Raw genomic sequence first — 22,936 nt, forward strand, 5'->3', positions numbered from 1 at the left:
AAGTAACGTAGTTTCCAATAACAACAGACCTTAATATATTAGTGGATAAAGTTACAGTGACAGCCATTTCGATTATTATCATCAGTATCAATTCATAGCTGGCAGTTGAGATAATTTTATATTTTTCATCCAATACATTACTGTTGCTATCTTCACCAAACTTCGCCACTGATGACAATTGACCCCAAAAAATTTTGGATGGTTTTCAGATCGTTATCATCAGGAACCATGAATGAAGGATGTTTGTTGCGTTTTCAATCATAAAGTCTTTGTTTGACTTGCCACAGAAGTCGTAAGAAACCCGTTCAGCTTCTGCAACGTGTTCCTCAACTAGATATTAGTTGTAGCATCTATTTCGAACGCATTAATTTTAAATAATTTAAATTTAGATTTTTTTCGGAATCTATGATATTTAAATTATTTTAACAAGAGAGAGGGAGTTATCTAAATAATAGGAGTTATTTGCTAATCTCATATTCGACAATGGCTACTGTCAATCACTAAAGATGGATTTTCTTGGTGGCTAAAGTTCTCTGAGTGTTGGGCATGAAGAAGGTTAATAATCGATAACAAAAACTTAGCAAATCAAGAAAAATGGGAACAAGAGTCCTCCACAATATCTATTTTGTATCAAAATTACTATTTTACTGTTACAAATATTAATAGGACGCTTCCATTTCAGATAAGAGCCACAATTAATTAAAAATCTTTTTTGTTTTAGATGACATCGCTTTCTATGGTATTAAGTAGTATTTTCTTATTTTATCTCATACTTTGCTATTTCATTTTCTTTTCACTTTGTCTTGTAAAGTTTCACGATATCTATAAATATTTATAAAATATTATGGTATTATTTTTCGTGTATTGAGCGAAGATCTAGATAGATAGTTGGATATAAAACAAAATAACAAAAATGTATGCTTCTAGATCAGAATATATAGATATAGGTTTATGGGACACCAATATTTTATAATATCTATAGGGATTCAAATTCGGGTAAAAGTATAACTTTTTAATATATGGTATTTATTTGTGTGTCTTTTAGCAAATCGTTATGTAGGATTAAAAATCGTTTTAGTAAGCGAAATCGACTAAAAATCATGTGAAAGTTATACATAATGGAAATATGAAATAAGATGGATATTGCACTGGATACTTGTTATTCTAGCTTTAGGAAATATGCTGTCTTCTAAAGAGCTTGCACGACTACGTTTGTTTGTTTTTAGTGGACACATTTCAGGCTGAAATAATACAACACACGATTTATTTCAGAAGTCATCGATCAACTGCGGTATACCCTCCGGAATCAAATGAAGATATATAAAATAAATTCATGGAAAGAGGTGGTTTATATCAGAAACCATTTATAAAAAGGGTTTTGAAAACTAAAGTCTGTATATTTAATGTTTAATATATAGTATTTTCCGACATTTTTCAAATGTATTAGATTTTGAAAAAGTGAATATTAGCTTTAACTATATATATTAATTGAAAAATATTAACCATTATTATAGTATTTTGACGGGTTGTGAATAATATAGGAAAATATTTTTTGGGCATTGTGTATTACAGTTATTTTTATTTTTTGTAATAATTTGTTCAATTTTCATCATTGCAATGATGTTAATATATCATATATTATTAGAAATTGTCATGGACCATAACATTACTTAAATAAGCAAAACTTATTGTATTTAATGTACTAAATAGCTAGTTTTAACTACTGACGTATTGTAAAAGTTATTTAAACATTATATAAGATAGAAAAAGCAAATAAATTGCTAACAATATGTGAGTAATATAATATTAAACTAGTTACCTATTGAATTGGATAAAAGGTTGTTTGTCTAATTGTAGATTACCAATAATAAAATCTGAGCTTTCCGAGATAGATAATTGTATTGTTGTCTTCTCAATACATGTGTATTAACATAATACCGTTTTACGCCTTCTCTTTTATTTTTGGTTGTTTGGTCATCGATTCTTTTACCGTTAAGTGTCTATTCTGGTCTATCAGATTTATTTTATGAAACTGTTACAGTTAGGATATAATATTTAATAACACGTAGACGAATAAGAAATATAATTAACTTTATTGATTTGATCTCATACATTATCATCAGCTAATAATATATATTAATCAGTAATATGTTCACGAAGCTCTGATGATTCCAACATGATTCTCAACCAACATTCTTTATTGCTGGGATATTTAGGTGTTTTTACTAATAAATTATTTCAAGAAACTGAAGGTTTTTATAATTATCGGTGTGTTAACCGTGCCTGTACACTAGATGAACCAAATAGAAATTTTAAACAAATTTAAATAAAATATGGACCAAATGAGTCTAATAATTAAATCTATATGTTTTTTAGTTAGCCCTAACTTTCTAAAGATTCGTGTATAAATTTGACACGTAACCAGTAATTGGTCGATGACAGTAATTGGTCGAATCATTAGTTTGTGAATTATAGCATTTTTAATGAAGCAACTTTTGTTATTGTGAAAAAAAATGGAAAAAAAGGAATTTCACGTGTTGATAAAGTATTGCTTTTTGAAGAGAAAAAATACAGTTGAATCAAAACTGCGGACAGTGCTCCAGGAAAAACAATCATCAAGGATTGGTATGCTAAGTTTAGACATGGTGAAATGAGCACCGAAGACGGTGAACGCAGTAGACGCCCAAAAGAAATTGTTACCGACGAAAGCATAAAAAAAATCCACAAAATGATTTTGAATAACCGTAATTTCAAATTGAATCAAATAGCAAACACTTTAAAGATATCAATTGAACGTGTACATCATACTATTCACGAATATTTGGGTATGAGAAAGCTCTGTGCAAAGAGGGTGCCGAGCAAGATCACTTTTGACCAAAAACAACGACTAGTTGATGATTCGGAGCAGTGTTAGAAGATGTTCAAGGGTAATAAACCCAAGTTGATAAGTGGCAATGGATGAAAAATGGCTTCATCATTTCACTCCGAATACCAATCGACGGTTTATCCGAGAGGATTGCACACGATGAACCCTTTCCAAAGCGTGGGAAAATGCAACAGTCGGCTGGCAAGTTTATGGTGTCTGTATTTTGGGATGTGCATGGAATAATTTTCATTGACTACCTTGAAAAAGAAAGGACCAGCAACAGCGAATATTACGTAACGTTTTTGGAACTTTCGAAGGACGAAATCGGCGGAAACGGCCGCCTTTGAAGAAAAAGAAAGTGCTGCTTCACGAAGACAATGCACCGTGTCCCAATTCAGTGAAAACAATGGCAAAGATCTATGAATTGGGCTTCGAATTACTTCCTCATCCACCGTATTCTCCAGATCTGGCCCCCAGAGACTATTTCCTCTTCTCAGATATCAAAATAATGTATGCTGGGAAGAAATTTTCATTGAATGAAGAGTTGGTCGCCGAATCTGAACCCTATTTTGAAGCAAAGGACAAATCTTACTACAAAAATGGTATCGAAAAGTTGGAGGGTCGCTATAATCAGTGTATAACCCTTGAAGCGAATTATGTTGAATAAAAAAAAACTAATTTTGCCAAAAAAATGTGTTTTACTATGGTGTTATTCTTTAAATAACATATAAAGGAAAATATTAATTTAATACAATCCTTCGACAAGTGTCAGACAAATGTTATAGATTACAAAAAGCTAGTATTAAATATCTGATTTCTTGTACATCAAATAGTTCAACGAGCTATACTTCAGTTACATATTGGATTGAACAGTGTGATTTTATCAAGATTAAAAGAGACAGAAATTACAAATATTTCAAACCATATTTACGTATATACAATGTATGAACCCAAATATTCTCACTGAGGTGAAATAAAGTAAAAGAAACTAAGCAATTTGGTATAATACCGGATGTACTTTTTTGTTCCACAGAACTGGAAAAAGTTTCATAAAATCAAATATCCACCATCAGATAGATATAATGTAAACTTATTTGTATTGTCGTTACTATGAACTACGTAAAATTAACATTTTGGTAGCCCTGTCAAATATATATTATCTTATATCTTATACGTATCTTAAAATTATCATTCCAAAATTTTTCAGTAGATTTTCCACCAATACAATTTTGATATGTTTTAGCAAATATGATTTCAATAATACTATTCTAACAGGTCCCAATTGGTGATTGTGTTAACATTGAGTACTTTTTAGATAGCGTTAATATTTTGTACTTGGTTTTCTTCAATATTATACTGTATTTCAATTCAATTTTTTCGTTATCTTTTCTTTCCGTTGGTAGAAAAAACATGAGATGAATAGTCCAAATAAAATTGAAGCGCGCCAAGTTGTTCAGACATTGGATGCGGAAATGATGGTGATTAGTGCTTAATTTAATATGGCGAATTTGGATATTTTTTAAAAAACTTAGTATTCAAGAATAAATTATTTTTGGAATCTATCATATATTATTATTATAAAACAATAGTTTTGTGATTCTTTGATACGAATGCTAATATTAGATATATAATATACCTAAACGGTTTGTTATGACCACACTGTAAAATTCGGATTGACTAACGATACATGATTTACGTCACATTCAATTGAGGATTTAACACAATACTTCACGTTTGTAATAACAATCCTAATCCTCTGGATCGTCGTAAATTTATTGAATGGTTTTTAAATCCGCAATGAGAAACCGTTTTTTTTTGTAAAATGGCCGTTCAGAACGGACCAGGAGAGTCGAATAGTGTTTCGAGTGTTCATGCCTAATCGTCGAACAATGGGGACGTATTGAAGCTGTCACTAGAAGAACGCGGTTTTGGAACTGATTGCATATATTTTAGACTTTCAGCTTTATTTATGCAAACGTAAAGTATTGATTGGTAGTATAGTCAGTATGGCATTTTAGTGGGCTGTAAATAATATATGACGAGATTTTTTGGGCTTTGTATTAAAATTGTTTATAATCTTCATAGAAATTTGCATCAAGACAGCTACGTTAAACATCATATATTAATGGAAATATTGTCATATAATATTATCAAATAAAAACATTTAATAACAGGTAAGTTAATGCAGATAAAGCGATGGTTATAAGTATTAATATTTATTAATTGATATATTTATCATCTCTAATAAATTACTTTCAAAATTACTAAATAAGCGTGTCGTTTTCTCTTATGGGAGTAGCGCTAAAACTCCAGCACCGTTGAGAACTCAAATTAAAACCAATAGTTTGACTGGTATATCTTTATATTGCATGTCAAATAGCCTTCATCGTTGCAAAATTTCATTAAAGAATTAAAATTGACGTTAATTGAGGTCTACAAAAATCACAAATTATCCAGCGGGTTAACAATAATCGAATAATGATCCTACCTGAATATATATATATATATATATATATATATATATATATATATATATATATATATATATGATATATATATATATATATATATATATATATATATATATATATATATATAATATAATTTAATTTATTACACTTATTCCACTTTTAATTATGATGTATTCGGAACAATTCATAAAACATAACAATAAAGGGGTTATAAGGGTTAACAATAATCGAATAATGATCCTACCTGAAAAATAATAATATATTTTATTAGCATTCAAAATACTTCTGGACTTACATACAATCGCCTAATAATAGCCTTATTATACAGGGCATATAATATATATAATATAATTTAATTTATTACACTTATTGCACTTTTCATTATGATGTATTCGGAACAATTCATAAAGCATAACAATAAATAAACAAACATAAATTAAAGTATAATTAAACTAACTTAAGTTAAAGTTAATAGTTACCCTCAAGCCTCTATAAAGAATTTGTGTTGTTTAGTTTGCTTTAATTTCTGTGCGTTGCTAGTAGTAACCTTCTTTTATGATTTGTGTGAAAGGTTGTTGGTTAAGTAGCGATAAGTATTGGTAATTATTCGAAGAATTGTTTTTGCAGAGTTTAATTCCATGAGTTGTTGCACCTCAAGTTGATTTAATGTCAAGTTGGAAATATAGTCTATTCAAAGTTATTTTGTACATGCATCATATAAATTTGTGACGTCAAAACGTCCCAATCTTGCCGCATCACATCTAAGTTTTTGTTCAGTTTGGCTTTGACATACAGTAAAATTCTAATCTAAATAAAATAATTGAACAAAAATATTATCAAATATAATTTATTGTAACATTATAGTACATCTAAAAACTACAGTTAATTATATAGTCAAAATAGTTTAGATGTTAGAGTTATAACCTCTTATCACTATTGATTTCAAGAATTTTGGATACGTCTAACAACCGGACGACTTTGACAGGCTCATTTGTTTACGCGTTCGGACCAATAAGATAGCACTGTGTTTCTTTTTAACTAGAATATAACGAGAAGGACAATACTCTCTCATTTTAAAACGTATTTACAAATTGCGACAGGCAAAACATTAAACATCTTGATGACCTATGTACAAAAAAACTTTGTATAAACTATATCTTCTGACTAACCAGTAGTGCTGTTTAATTTTGACTATGATCTGCATAGGTTTTCTTATATTACTCAATACATCGCATTACCAGAACTGAATTTAGCCTACCTACTTGAATTTTGCCGCAAAATAATTATATTAATTTTATTATTTAAATTAGCTTAAACATAAGTAATATATGATTCGTAGTTGATTCTGATGATGTTCAATTCTAAGCAACACAACATACTATGGGAGATACACAAGTAAAAGAAATGTAAATGTTGACAATGAGAATTTTAGTTAATTAAAAAAGTTAGAATTCTTCTTAAGATCGATAATAACGAGTTTAAATACTAAATAGTTTCTCTAAGTATCACTTCCAATTCAGATGCAGAATCAAGATGTAGAAAAATTATTTTTGTACAGGTTTAACCATATTTTTGTTATTCTATAATAAGTATACTTGACACTAAGCTGACTTGGTATTTGTAGAGGTCAAGGTGATGGGACAGTCTTCCTACTGTTCTAATGTTGGGATAGCCGCGGGTTAGGGAAATTCAAAATTCATCCCAGTCACGCCAAACTGGTAAGACCGGATGTCTTCTGGGATCGTTCCTTAAGTTGGTCACTTGTCAGTTGGTAGGTTTAATGTGGATTCCACGTTAATTGTTAGGTTCAGCTCAGATTAACCTTAATTCGTAAATAAGAGAATATAAAATATAATCAAAAAACAAAACAAATACTACCAGAAAACAATAAACCAATGAGGACTATATAGCGATATTGATAAAAAGCAAGTATTTCAGTCATGGTCTACTAAACTAGATCCAGAGAATATCTAAAATATCTAAATATAAATTAAAACCAGAAAATATAAAAAATATCATTATATATGAATCATAGAAAGAAAAAACTTAATACCAACACACCAGTTTGGATTTATTAACAAGCATTCAACAATTGACCAGGTGCACAGAATAACAGATGTTATTGAAAAAGCCTACCGAAGTAAAAAATAATATGCTCAGCTATATTCTTAGATGTAGAATAAGCCTTCGATAAGGTTCGGCATGTGAAGGCTTTGTTCATAAACTACAGAAAATTTTATCAAAATAACGTATTGAACTATTAAAATCGTACATTACAACCAGAATGTTTAGAATCAAACAAGAAGAAGCTTACTCTACAATAAAAGAAGCTAAAGCAGGTGTACCACAAGGAAGTGTGCTGGAACCAATGCTTTATCTACTCTCCACTTATGATATACCACAAAGGGAAAATATTACGATGGCTACATTTGATGATGATACTGCGATTATATCTCAATAGTGAAGACGCCTTACCAAAACTAACAACAGGCAAGTGATAATATAAATAATTGGACACAAGCATGGAAAATAAGAATTAGTGAAAGTAAATTTGTACATGTGCAGTTCACCTATAAACAGACCGTATAAGTACCAATAACCTTAAATAATACTAATTAATTCCATATAGCAACAACGCTAAATGTCTCGGAATGAATCTTGATGCAAAATTTCGCTCGAAGGAATATATAAGTAAGAAAAGAAAAGAATTGAAATATAAGAAATTGTACCGGCTAATTGCAAGAAAATCACAATTATCAGTACATAATAAATTGCTATTATATAAGCAAATACTGAAACCTATATGGACATTCGGTGTTCAATTATGGGGATGTTCTGCAAAAAGTAACATAAATAAAATATAAATGATTCAGAATAAAGTCCTGAGAGTTATTGTGGATGCACCCAAATACTATAGGACTTACCTACATCGAGACCTTCAGATACCCACAGTCAGTCGGAAATCAAGAGAATTGCAAGGGGGCATGAGGAATCTCATGGGAATATTGAAGTATTGCAGCTTTTGGATACCACCAGAACAGGACACAGACTCAAAAGAATCAAATCATCTGATCTTGTGTAGTGTTGTGTTGAAAGGTGCATATAGTAAAAAATACAGCACTGACATGTATAAACATTATTTCATCAGAGACTGAGATAGGGTCGATGGGTCCTCCTAGTTATATACCTCGATTTAAGTTATCATAAAGACAAATTGTAGGTTAGATGGAAACGACTAGTAACAATGTAATAATTAATTGATAATAAAAAATTATAGATGAAAACTTTGATATGTTATTTAAACCGAATATCTTCAATCCGATGTGCTAGCAATATATAGCTGTTAAAATAGATAATAAAGTAAAAGCAGTACTCTTTAACATTTAATGAAGATGTTGAACAATAGACTGCATACCTCGCCATAAAATTAACAGTTTTATTTATATGGGTGGCTGAAGAAATGCCTTTTAGCACCTTCATTCTTCACTTGTTAATACCTTATACAATAGGTTTTTATATTTAAAAGATCGAATAATCTTCAATGTACGGTTAATTACGTTATGTTGATAACTTACTGTTAATAAAAATTATCTTTAGGATGTTAATTTAGAAGACGTGCATATAAATACAAATCGTCTTTGAATATGAATTTGAAATGAGCTATAGTTCGGTTGGTATGAGGCTATGAAAACTTCCTAAAGACTTACTGTTTAATCAATTGAAATTTTGATACTAAAAATAGCTAATTATTTTTGTCTAATAGTCGTATGAAAGTGCAATATGTAGTTAAGATATAAACTATTTTTTCTAATATATTTAAGAGTATCTTTTTCACCAACTAGGGTTTAATTCGGTGGTTTATCAGTCAGTGGGCCGCTTGACACGAACCATAGTCCTTGACATTCAAGTGATATTCTAATTTCAAGATCTAGTGAACTGCATGAAGTCATAAAGAAGATAATTACTTTTGGTATATTTTAAATAAATTATATAGTTACATAAAAACATGGTCCCTTTCCAAGTGTGTGTAAAATGTATAGATCCTCATCGAGAACAATATTGATAAACAATTGAAAAAAATAAATATAGATATTTTTTCACTTTATAAATGCATTTTCTGATAACAATGGGTACAATATACACCATAAATTTATTATCAAAATATTTTTTACAATCTTTCCCATCTTATAGGCAACATTGTTATTATGCGATGTCAAAGAACGATGTTGGTTTGGCAGCGATCCATTTTCGAGCTTTTTAAATATTTTGAAACTTATGCTACACCGATCTGAAAAGAAGGAATGAGAAATTTCAAAATGATCAACTTAGAAGTTAGGTAATGTTAACAACAATTATAGAAGGCTTAGAGATATGCAGATCTTTGGAGGAATATAGAGCTTTATTTCGCGGACTGTTAGGAAATATAATTGGAAATATAATATATTGGCAGGCTGATTCGGATTTAAATGATGTAAAGATAATCCACGAAGAGGTCAAATGGAACTTCCAGACGTTGCTTTTAAGATAATATAATTTTTAAAAGCATATAATAATAATTGAAAATATCAAAATTATCAATTCAGATGACGAGAGTTCACTGCTATTTTGAATAGACTATAACATACTTTCTCTCACAAGAAAAATTTCGCGAAAAATAATTACAAAAAACCAGCAGTAAGCGACGTCCCACGTTTTACGGTAGATAATAATATATCAAAACCCCATGGACAGTCATTTAGTAGTTCTTCGCGTAGTGATAGCTATATGATACGTAATTAAAAATCTGTGTTTGATTGCTGTTGCAGGGACGTTTAATGACACCGTAGTAATTTTCAATGGTGCGACGATTAGTCACAGACAATCAAACCGTAATGAAATTGTGGTCAATTTCCTACAGACCAGTTTTAAACAATGAACCATCCTAGCGGATTAGAAAACATTCGACGAGCTTTATGATGATCTACAAGATTGACTTTTACAGTTTATAAGGGGCGTGTCATGCCGCATTACGTTTTTAATTGGACGCAGTGGTTTTTCTCACAAAACTAGATGCACGTTGTTTAGACACCTTTGTCGGACACCTTACGTTTCACTTTGATTTGGTTTGCCGCGTGCTTTAGTTTCGGTTAACCTCAGTTACCGATTCTATTGAGCTTTTGCTATGCCGGTCGTTCAAAGTTAAAGAAAGAAATTCGGTCAAAACGAATATAATTGAATTAGGAAATTCGGACATGTGATTCGGTCGATGGGTTTTTAACAAAGCGTCGGCTATTGAGGACGTTTAATTGAATGTGCTACTAGTTTAATCGAAATTTATCTTAATTTTTATCCATTAATTATTAAGTTTTAATAAATGGCTTTGCTCCGTTTCCCAATAGAAGTTGGTCATTTACTGTGAGAGAATGAGTCTTTCTGTTCTGGAAAGTTAAGTCCTGTTTTTAAGTTATCTATTACTGACCACTATATACTAGATACTATATCGGAAGAATATTTCATACTTAGAGGCTATCCACGCATTATTGTATTTTTAATTTATATAATAATAGTTCTTTTTGAATATTTAACGCTCACGTAATAATTCTAATTGAAGTGTAATAAATGTTGGTATAAATGAGGTTTACTCGGCTTTGGATTCAATAAATATAAAAATATATGTAACATATGCAAGTTTTTATAAAGCCTGTAACACATAAATGTTACGTTGTTATCAAATGCCGAATTTTATGATAGGCTGCTTTATATCAAATACTTTGATCAGACTAATGATGTCTCAGGTTCAGGTTTAGGTTCAGGTTCCAGGATAAAGTGTTGAGAGTCATTATCGATGTCCTATATTAAGTCTCCAACAAGCTGATTCAGCGGGATATTCCCTAAGAACCTATAGTGAGTGTGATTCGAAGTGTTAGTATTCTGAAAGACTATTAATGCATCCCAATTCATTCGTCAAACAGTTAAATGTACGTGATAACAGTGAAGTGTGTAGGCTCAAACGTAAACTACCATACAAACTGATTAGCAGACACATGGAGTGAGATATAATAATCTCTAGAATAAGTTAGAATAGTTTTTAGAATAAGTAAAGATAGAGCTTAGAATAAGTTAGAATAGTATCTAGAATAAGATTCAAATTATTAAGTTTGTACAGCAGATCACTTAATGAAGCGATCTTCTACATGTTAGTAGTGTGAAATCATATACTATAATACTTATTGCCCACGGGCAGATTGTTGAAGTTCGACGAGATTAATAAAAAAAATAGTTTGGAACTTTTCGTAATCTTAGCGTAATCAGTTGTCTTAGCTGTGTATTTGTTTTAAAGAAAATTGATTTAACTTTTATATCTACAAACATTACTACATGTGCATCTCGGAAATATTTCATATTCATTTCTCATTAATTCCACAGTATAATAAATATATTATAACAAATGAAAATATAAGAAATAATTTTTATATACATTAATATTATATGCATTGTACTATATAGGTCATTTTAGTATTTTTTAGACAAATTTTCTGCAATGAAATTTAGTTCTCGTCAATTATTCTCTTTTATGTCTTCTATTGACTGCAAAAGAGTAGATTCATATTAAATGAATACTGTAGTTATTCGATGGTATTTATTGTCAGAAATTCGCGCAAGCTTCTAAGTAGTCTTGCTGGAAAAAAATGTAATGCCTCATAATATTTAATATGACGTTTGACCTAATGGAAACAAATGTGAGTGTATAACACAGCATAGTCAGAGAAGTCTTAAAAGCGTTTGATAAAGTTTATTCACTGAAATTGATTTGTTACATATATTTATCCATTATAAAAATAACATCAAAGCATAACTGACCAAATGATGACTGAATGGTGAAACGTGCCGAACAGATTGCTGTAACTAAATAATAGATAACAGATAACATTCGGTGGATATTCGTATCAATTTACTGACAATTTACTGAAAATGAATTTTGACAATCTTTGAAACATATGTATGAATATGAATGAATACATTGAAAGCATTACTGCTGACTTATGAATTAAATGTCCATGCCGAATATAAGAAAAAATTGCGGGATTATTAAATGTTGACATATCAACCAGATAGGCACTATAAATTGGGCACCGACACTAAAGGCGAAAATTGAAATACAATTTTATTTATTGTTAATGGTGTAACTAACGACAAAACGTCTACTCAGGATATTAGCTAAATCGAAGAGACAATGTGAACATAAATATTCATACTGCCATTATTATAGTTGCTAAAATTGACTAATTAAAAGTTATTTTTAACCACTGCTTTTCTTCTAATCTTCTTGTCAAGTACATCAACTATCATTTATAACAAGTTTCCACAATACTTTTTCTAACTCCAACTTTTTGAATTTACCAGGACATTCATAACTAATTGTATAGAAAGTATATTTTCACAATTTTCACAAAAACAGAACTAAGAACAACATATTGTTTGCACAGTAAAATTACACGTAATAAAAGTAATTAGAGAACTTTAACATATATTGTGTAAGTTACGGTATCTAAAAGATAAGTTTCATAACTTACTATTTGGAACAGTTAAAATTAAATATTCTTCCTTTTCGAATCTTTCTTTGTTGAATCACTGTGTTATAAAATGTATTATTTGTGTACTCGAAATTCTTCGCCTATTCATAAGACATGTATTAATTAAAGTTTTTGAAACGACTCGTTTTGGAGATTATAATGACCATATCCCATTTGCATAACTGTATTCACTAAGAGAATTAAATAAACAGCAGCTTTTGTTATGAGAGAATCTTAAAGAACGATTTCGCTTGAAAATATTTCGTAATTTCAGTTGATTAGCTTAACAGGGTTGGACGAATTTATCTAATTCCTTTATTATGATTTTATTACATTCTATTTGTCTCGAAGCTTACTTAACGAGGAGAAATGTATGGCAGGAATTAGAAATAGGTCATAAAGTCATAATACATTTGAAATGATAGACTTCCAAAAAATAATTGAATCTCAATTTAAACTACTTAAAGTAAAATTCGGTTGTGTATCTTGGTCAATTAATCGCCATACAGGGTGTATTATTATTTTAATTCTGTAAAATTTATTTAAATAAAAATATTCGTCTTTTATTATCTGATATCAGGTGCTTGTATATATTTTGATCATATGTTATGTATTGGTGAAAATGTGAAATATCAATGAAATCAACTGCGAATTAATCTAACCTAACTGCTAAATTCAATAGTTTTAAAATTTCTCTACATAAAATAACAGTTATCGATTTAATATTATTGAGTTATTCAGAGGCTAGTCATGAAACGCTCAAAATTTTATTTTCGACATCAAGTCCATCAAACGGTTTTAAAAACTTATGGTTTCAATGATTTAAAAATGCTGTTTTTGATTTCAATAACAAAGAGTAGCTTGGAGGACTTCAAAATTTCGAAGACAACGAATTTCTAGATTTATTGGATGACAACCCAACTCCAATTCTCAAAGAACTTTCAGGCAGCTTAACAATTCAAATCAACTATTTTCGGACATTTACATGCAATAAGAAAGATTCAAAAGGGGTACTGGCAAGAATTTGCTGAAAATCAAGTTAAATAAAGAGGAGTTTCGTGTAGTTTATTGTGACTAGTAATAAAAAGGGAATCTGCTATCACAATCCCAAAGGCAAAAAGTTATGGGTTAGTCTAGGAGAGTCATTAATATCGGCACTGAAACGGATTTTCATTGTCATAATCGCATATCGTTATAATCATAAAAATATAAAGCCTTCATCGAATCAGCAAGGTGTATTGTATTAGGAGGATGAGAGGCTAAAACTATTATTTCTATAATGTCAGTTGAACAAGTTGCGAAATGTCTTATTGCAAAAGAGACCATCAATAGAAAGTCATTATCAACAGACGCAAGTCATCTTCTATCATAACAACCACATCACCACCACACACGTTGTTTGACCATATATTGCAAGAGTTGTGAAGAATACACTGTTGCAGCTCCAATAGGATGTTCTTCCACCTCCAGCATACATAACGCCTTTTGATTACCACTTGTCCAGACCGATGCCGTATGGAGTATGAAGTGTGAGAATTGGTGCATATTGCTAGGGAGATGGGAAACATGTTAAAAACGTTATTTAACATTAGCATTGTGGTAACATGATGATAAAGAGATGATAAAGATAATCCACAAGTTAATCCACCACAGGAAGAACCATCCATACGGACAGACATTGTCTATCCTACGAATTGAATTGTCAAAGAATACTATACGTAGATTTCTTGTTAAACAAGACGTTGCCCATAGAATGTTAATAACATACATGTGAAGACTCCATTTGAGTATGAGTGGCAATCTCAAATATACATGTACCTTAAACATTATTTGGAGTTCCTGAAAATTCTGTATTGAATTTGATATGATGGCAACTATGTAAAAAGAATGATCTGACCTATATAATAATTGCGTGGGATTTACAAAGTATGTAAATTATTAGCGAATGACGCTGTGATGATAAAGTGATGGAAGGAAAATAGAAAAAAAGGCAGAAAACTTTAGAAATATTTCTAATATAAGAAATCTATGCAAAATTTAAATAAAAGTGAATAGCATATTTTCTATCATCATAATGTGTTAAATTTGTATATGTATATATGTGTATGACTATGACTTTCGATATAATAATAAAATAATGGCGAAAACAATTCTACCACTATATAGAATTATGATTTTTCACATTTATGGTTACTAATAATAAAACCTACTCAGTTATGTTATTGATTAAAACAGGTAATAAAATTTAGTATATAAATTATTAGGAGAACCGGGAAAGGAAACAAATGTTAGAAATGAAAGACAACATAACAGGGCAATTGAATAGTCCTCGGTCTACCGCAGTAAAACGCATTTTCTTGACGAAATTAGTTTTATTTTATTGAACATCATTCCCTTCAAGGGTGATACACCGATTATAGCAACCCTCCAACTTTTCGATACCATTTTTGTAGTACCATTTGTCCTTTGCTTCAAAATAGGCCTCAGCTTCGGTGATCACCTCTTCATTTGACGAAAATTTCTCCCCAGCAAGCATTCTTTTGAGATCTGAGACCAAGAATTAGTCGCTGGGGCCAGATCTAGAGAATACGGTGAATGAGGAAGCAATTTGAAGAACAATTCATGGATTTTTGCCATCGTTTTCACTGACTTGTGACACAGTGTATTGCCTTGGTGAAGCAGCTCTTTTTTCTCTCCAAATGGGGTCGTTTTTCGGCGATTCGGTCCTTGAAACGGTCCAATAACGCTATGTAATAGTCTCTGTTGATGATCCTTCCTTTTTCAAGGTAGTCAAGGAAAATTATTCCATGGGCATCCCAAAATACAGACGCCATAACCTTGCCAGCCGACTATTGCGTTTTCCCATGCTTTGGAGCGGGTTCATCGTGTGCAGTCACTCGGGTGACTGTCGATTGGACTTCGGAGTGAAATGATGAACACTGCTCCGAATCATCAACTCATCATTGTTTTGGTTAAAAGTGAGCTCGCACGGCACCCAGTTTCACAGAGCTTTCTCATACCCAAATATTCATGAATGATATGATTTATACGTTCAATTGATATCTTTAAAGTTTTTACTATTTCACTCAATTTCAATTTATGGTCATTCAAAATCATTTTGTGGATTTATTAATTCCTTTTTACCCATTTTTTTCACAGTAACAAAAGCTACTTCACTCAAAATGCTATAATTCACAAACTAATGATCCGAGAGCTTTCAAATTTATATAGGCATCTTTTGAGGGTTAGGGCTAATCAAAAAACATATGGATTTAATTCTAGTACCGCCATCTATGTGTCAGACCGGGGAATTTTCAATTGTCCTGTTATGGATGATGTTTGGGAGAGAACAAAGTGATGCTCAAGCATATTTGACTAGGTACTATTTAAGGATTAAACAGAACTATGAGGTTCTTATACATTAAGAACGAATCTACACTGTGTTATTGAAAAGAAATTGCGAAAACAGTATCCGCTCTGGAAAAGAAGAATTGAATTGTTATAGGATATAGGAATTTTATATGGGCTAAACATGTAATGCTGGACTAAGTGGTTGGTTGACTTGGTAAAGTTTTAAAGTCTAATTACTAGTTATTTAAAGTAATATTTAATTGACTTATGAATTAAAAATGTACAGCAAGTGCCATCAAATATATTCAATTCATTCGAAAATATGCTACTTAACCATAAATAAACCAATTTGATTGACTGGTGATCTACTAAAAATGCTTAACATTTTAAATGATGTTACAAGTATATCTTGATGCTTATTCCTTCATTAAACATCATTCTGCAAAATATGTAGTTTTCATTATACATTTTATAATATTTGTCTTCTACATTTTCTTCAAAATTGTTCTCTTTGCTGATATTGTTTTGGTGTATGAATCTTCCCACTGTCTGAAAAACCCACTCAATGTTTTCTCTTAAAATAGTCTTATGGAGTGGCTAAAACTACGATTTGATTGAACTGTATGTTGTGGCCAGTATCCATCTAGTATTCGGATAAGGCTGTCTAATGATAGGTACACGTTTATGTTCACAGGCCTGTGTACACATCTATTATCTTGTATTAACTTAGATTTTTGAATTATGGAGCATCCAAGACATTATCCCTTACGGTATATTGTTTTTTATATGGTATTTCTATGGAACAAATTCAATAAACATACACCACTCTGGAGGACAATAATTCGGATATAAACAATCCCGTAAGTCGCAAACTTAAAATAGTTTCAGATGATGTCAGCTAATGGTCGTGCACATATATTCCTCAAACTAAATCTTTAAAATATAAATTAAATACAATTCAAATCAGTATGTATTTATTCACAATGCAATATCTTCAGTACAAGGAAACTTTTCGTTTAGATACGAATCGTGAAATCTTAACCGCATGTAATTTTATCATTTATTTTTACGCGCAATTGTTTTAGGGGAAAAAATTAACGTAGGCCGTGTAAATTTCCATATTATGAATGAAACGTGTATGGGAAGTGATTCATAAATTGCACATAAATAATTTAGGTGGGTAGTTAATTGCATATTAGATGCATTTGAACATGTTTGGTGAAATAAACATTATACGCATAAATACATAATTATTTAATTAATTAATTAATCAATAATAAATACGAATAATTACGTTGAAATCTGTATCAATTGCGGAAGTATTTAAAACGAACCCACTAACATCCAGATACATAAAAGCTGCAAGAATGCAAGATAATGAAGACTAATTTAACAAATTTAGAATAGGAAAAGTGTGGGTTGAAAAATAGGTAGCGTATGACAAGTGCGTTTATACATTTATAAACCACTTAATTTCTGAATATATCTGCAAAACCGGAAAATGTTTAAAAATGCTGTTATTACAACAGATATAAGAACATCAGTAAAATTATTTGTTTTAATTAATTATAATAAGCATAAATATTCCACAGTTTTAACACTAAGTTGTGCAATAACGGAAAAATTAAACTTTCTTTAAATTTTATATTAATTCTTGTGGTGGCCATGGTGGTTAAATACTAGTGTCGTTTTTTCAATATTTGTTCACTGATTTTCATCTAAATATCCGCTGGAATGTTTGTATGAAATATTCGATATATTTATATGAAAGATAATATCATGTTACAAGTATTTCGAAATAATGTTCTGAGGAACAATTACTTACACCGATGTTTTCGGATTCTATCTGTTATTGAGGACATTAAGAGATTCGCAACAAGACATGACAACGCACATATAAAACATCGAAGTGCTGTAGCTCCTGGAAAACACTGAACTAGTAATACTCGAGATTACCAAGCCATGTGATCTTGTGTAGTTCTGTAGTATAGTTTTCTAATTTCTAAAAACACTGAAAAGTACTACTAACTTATCATAATTTACTAACTTATTTTATTGTATTTCGCTAGAGAATAAGTAATGGTCAATCGGCCTTTCTAGATATGTATTAGTTTTAAGTTACTTTGGAAACAAGTTAGGTTGCAACGACTAGTAACAATATATTAAAGAAAATAGTTCTTATCAAAAATGATATATTAAAATGGCGACATTTTCGTTTCATTGTTGACAAATAGATGGTATTTCTCGAACTCACCTCTATAATAATCTATTATCGTTATAAAGCTATAAGTCTCTTGGAATTTCTGAGGAGAGATCATTTATTTTATTGATTAATTAAAAATAGTGGTTCCTTAGCCATTCCTTAATTTAATTTTCAGTGACTCTATTTTTGTTGGAGTAGGTTTTATTTACTATAAATTGATAATTATTATATATTATAATTTTATTTTGTGTTCCTTTTTTATTTTATAGGAACATGACTACTATTAATTTAACGATTAGTACCGTACTGATTCAGCATTATACATGATTTGGTAATTATATATGCACAATTGTATTATTATTTCTAATATTTAAGAACATTTAAAAACTATTTTAAAATATTCTTTTATTATTTTTATAGCTAGGTCCAGCTAGAATTTTAGATATTCTCGAAATTAAGAAAATTAAAATACATGATTTGATTACCTTTTAATTTTATGGTTTTAATTTTATTGATATTTAATAGTTTTTAAGACATCGTAAATAAGAATAAGAATTAGCATACGTATATGTATACTTTTATTCGAGTTGAAATTAAAAATATATGGAAAATATGTTGTGAAATATTGGGATGGTTAAGTCAGGATATTAAGGTTGGGGAAAAAGTAGTTTCGCCTTTTCGCCTTTTTCCAACAACTGCTTTAAAATTTGCAGTGATGCTTAATCAATGAAGCCATTCTATAATAAGTGAAATTTATTATAAAAAAGTTATTTCGTTTGGAAAATCGATTTTGCTTTTGTTCTTCCGGAAACATATTAAAATTATAAACACTAGTATTAGAATTGTTTTCATTCAAACATAAACCCATTTACATAAAACTAGAGAATAAAAAATCGTGATATTTGGTCTTTACATGATCTAAAAGTGAAAAGTGGAATGGGCTGAGTTGTTTCATGTGTTGTTTGATTTTGTATTCCAATAACAATTACTTTCTTCAATATGTTTGAAGAAAACAGCCATAATTCCATCTCTATCAAGCTAAATATTATAAGTAATAAACTAAGTAATAGATATAAATCTTAAGTAACTCAGAAATACTTGAGAAATTGGCTGGAGTTTTTTGATGCTTTCGTCACCGAATCCGATCTTGTGTGGTGCGACTCTCTTTTGTTCTGAATTCTGCATATCTATCTTAATGCTGTAAAGTTGGTTTTTAAATCGTGTTGTTAAAATCACTTTAGTTTCTCTGCAGTTACTGAATAGATTTACCAGAAAAGTGGCAAAAGACCCTTGATCAAATTGACTTTGAAAAATATGAAGAAAAAATAATAAATTTCTTTTTCTTCGGGCTATGGTAGACCTAATGTTAAAGGCGCTTAATGTTATAGCAATTCCTCAATCGCAAATATGCATGTAAAGTAAAAATAGTATGATACTATATATGATACCATTCATAGATCAAAAAAATCTTTAAATTATATAGTTATATAACTACTTGGTTGATAATAAAAGCAGAGTAATTAGTGTTAGATAAATACAAAATACTTTCAAATATAATATTTATTCAACCCACAAATTACTAATACTTTTTATATATAATCATTCATTAAAACCCGAAGTTCAAAAACGATTTAATATATCCCTATTTTTGTTTATGCAACCTTATTTTTTATTTTTCTTGGATATCCACGAGACTGATTAATTCTATTAACATTATTTGTTTATTAAATATTAGCAAATAAGTCTACCGGAAACATTTATTTTATATAAATTTGTTTAATGCAACTGGTTTGTGATCGTTAATATGTCCATGTTAATATGGAATATAATTTTTTATTACTGGCTATTGTTATCACTGTAGAGATATCAAGTTATTGGAAACTACACTAATTTTTGATTCAATATGGTCTTTCCCACATTTCAACCGAACTTGCCTGTTTCTTTGAAATAAAGTTTTTCTCGGCTGGTTATCTAGCAAATAATTCACACAAGTGTTATCTGAGCAGATAACTGAAGGTGGTTTACTTTAATTTCTCTATCTGAACAAAAAATCAGAAATGAATCAGAATCACTCTATTAGTTTAGCAGGTTGATGTTGCAGGTAAAGATCATAGATGTTGAAATACCTATATAGTTAACCGTAATTATGGTATGGTATATGTTAAGATTTTAATTTGACAATTGTTTTACTTCTTTCGGTACAGCTTGGATCTATTTGTATCTTCAAAACTCGAAAAATAGTCGATGAATTCACGATGATCATATCGGGATATTATAAAGTGTTTTGCGAGTTTTCAATCTATTTCCAATCTCTTTCTGAGATACTACAGTTTTTACTCATTTATTAAATATTAAAATTCCAAATTATTTATGCTCGCCAAAATACTTTTAATAAATTCCTTAATAACTAATAGACATAGTTTAGCAAGCATTGTATAATGGTTTCTCCGGTTTATCTGGTACTCTAAATTATTTATAATTATACATATTCAATTATAAATATTAAAATCATTCATAGATAAAAATAATAAATATTTGGCAAGAAGAAACACAATATTTTCAACAGTTTTCTTGTGTTTAGCATGTTTATTGTCGCATATCGTTTAAGTGTTCCTTCTTTTAAGTCGAATTCCTGATATCTATAAAGAACATAATTTTATTAATATTTCATTTTATACTTTACGTAATATATAGCAAATTTAACACATGTATTCTTATTTAAAAAATAACTAGATAAATATGAATTGGTATGACTACAATTTCAAATTATAAACATTAAAATCATTCATTACTTTCTTATTATTATAAGGCAAGTAAACTTATTTAGTTGCAGCATTTCCCTGGCAAAAGTTGCCTTTATTCGAAAATATATTTTTATTAAAATTACAAAAACGCAATTACCCTAATAAAATGTCAATTTGTTATTCATATTGAAAAATTACTGATAAAGTCTATGAAATAAATTAATAATACATGGTGTAACCAACCAATCGAGTGTTATATTATTAATTTTTTTGGTAACAAAGTTTAATACATGGTAATGAATATTCTAAGAATTGTAATTTATTAATTCATATAATTTAAACATATGTTCCTATTAATTATGCGTTTCTAGGAATAAATGGGAATTAATACAGCTTAAAACTGACACTAATCAAAATATTCTTTATTAATATGTTCCAAATTTAACGATATTAACAGCTGCAATGATATAAATAAGAAGGTAAATAGATTGATTGTAAGAAATAATCATCGATAACTTTTTTAAATTTAATTTTGCTTGCTGTAATAATTGCTGATTTAGTCATATAAAATGAACCATATGTTGTTTTGAATATATTTTAGTTTAGTTCAACAAATATTTCCTTAGTTACACTTTATATGTTTATATTCTAGAAACTAATACTAGCAAAATCGATTAACTGACTACTTTAAAATAATATAATTGAAGTGTAAATTGTTTTTGTATAATGACATATGACGGGTGAATTTTAATATAGTGTAGAAGAAATTTTAAGAGGAAACAAAAATTCACTTGATTTTTAAAAATTTTACTGTTAATGAAGAATTAATGAATTCTTTCAAAATTTACACGATAATTTTTATTTAAATTGCAAATGTATTCGGGTGTTTTGCATAATCTTGTTTATATTGAAGTTAATTATGTTCATTGAACTGTACACAGTTGTTTTTGTCATCAAATATTACCGAACGCAATTGTAACGAACGAGAATCGCCAATTGACTAAAAATAGGATAAAGTTCCGAACCGTTTGCGGCGTTTTCAAAGAAAATTGGATTAACACTTACAGCCATCGTATACTCTCCGCTATCCCCATCAACCATCCAGCAAAAACTAGTAGACAGACGAGGAACATCCATGGCTTTTTTTGTATATCCATTATATCGAAAACATTTTAGAGCGACGTTTCGGATACGGGATAGTTTTGGCGGTACGCAGTCATAATGTTCGATGTCTTTCCGGTGGAATCAGTCGACTCTTTGGCCGCACGAAATTGGAAGCATGCTGACCGGCAACCGACACGTGACTGAGCCCAATCAGAAACGCGCCATGGCTCGAGAGCGTTTCTTGTGCGGTGATGTGTTCGGCTTCGACTGGCGCTGAGGTATGCGAGGTGGAATCTGAAGGGACGTTATACCCAAAAAGTCCACGAAAGAGAGGAACGGAGCGGAAATCACCTGGGAAAAGCTCCGGTGTTTTGTATCTTTTTAGGAAGCGGCGCGCTTTTTTACTCGATGCGTTACCGAAGTGACTGACTGGTTGGTCTCGAACCGTTTAGTAATTGACGAAAATAAGAAATATCTGGCAGGAAGAAATACGATATTTTCAATTGTTTTCTTGCGTTTGATATATTCGTTCTCGTATGTCATTCTTCATTTTTATAAAGTATACAATTGTATTAACAATTCGTTAGCTTTCTATACAATATATATTAAAGTTCAAACAGGTATTTTATTAAAAAAATAATTAG

At 30.0% G+C, this 22,936-nt stretch overlaps 1 protein-coding gene across 1 annotated transcript in view; it reads right to left on the minus strand.

The window, feature by feature from the left end:
• LOC143192592 (protein Wnt-11b-1) overlaps positions 1 to 22,719 on the minus strand; it is a 72,311-nt gene extending 49,592 nt beyond the window's left edge. Inside the window, exon 1 of the mRNA XM_076398024.1 lies at positions 22,254 to 22,719. Coding sequence (XP_076254139.1) covers positions 22,254 to 22,345 — 92 coding nt within the window. The 5' untranslated portion in view covers positions 22,346 to 22,719. The remainder of the gene's footprint in view (positions 1 to 22,253) is intronic.
• Between the last annotated feature and the right edge of the window lie 217 nt (positions 22,720 to 22,936).

Source organism: Rhynchophorus ferrugineus, unplaced genomic scaffold (assembly GCF_030347505.1).
Source record: "Rhynchophorus ferrugineus isolate W39M unplaced genomic scaffold, kcgeb_rfMv2 rfM3, whole genome shotgun sequence".
Classification (NCBI taxonomy): Eukaryota; Metazoa; Arthropoda; class Insecta; order Coleoptera; family Curculionidae; genus Rhynchophorus; species Rhynchophorus ferrugineus.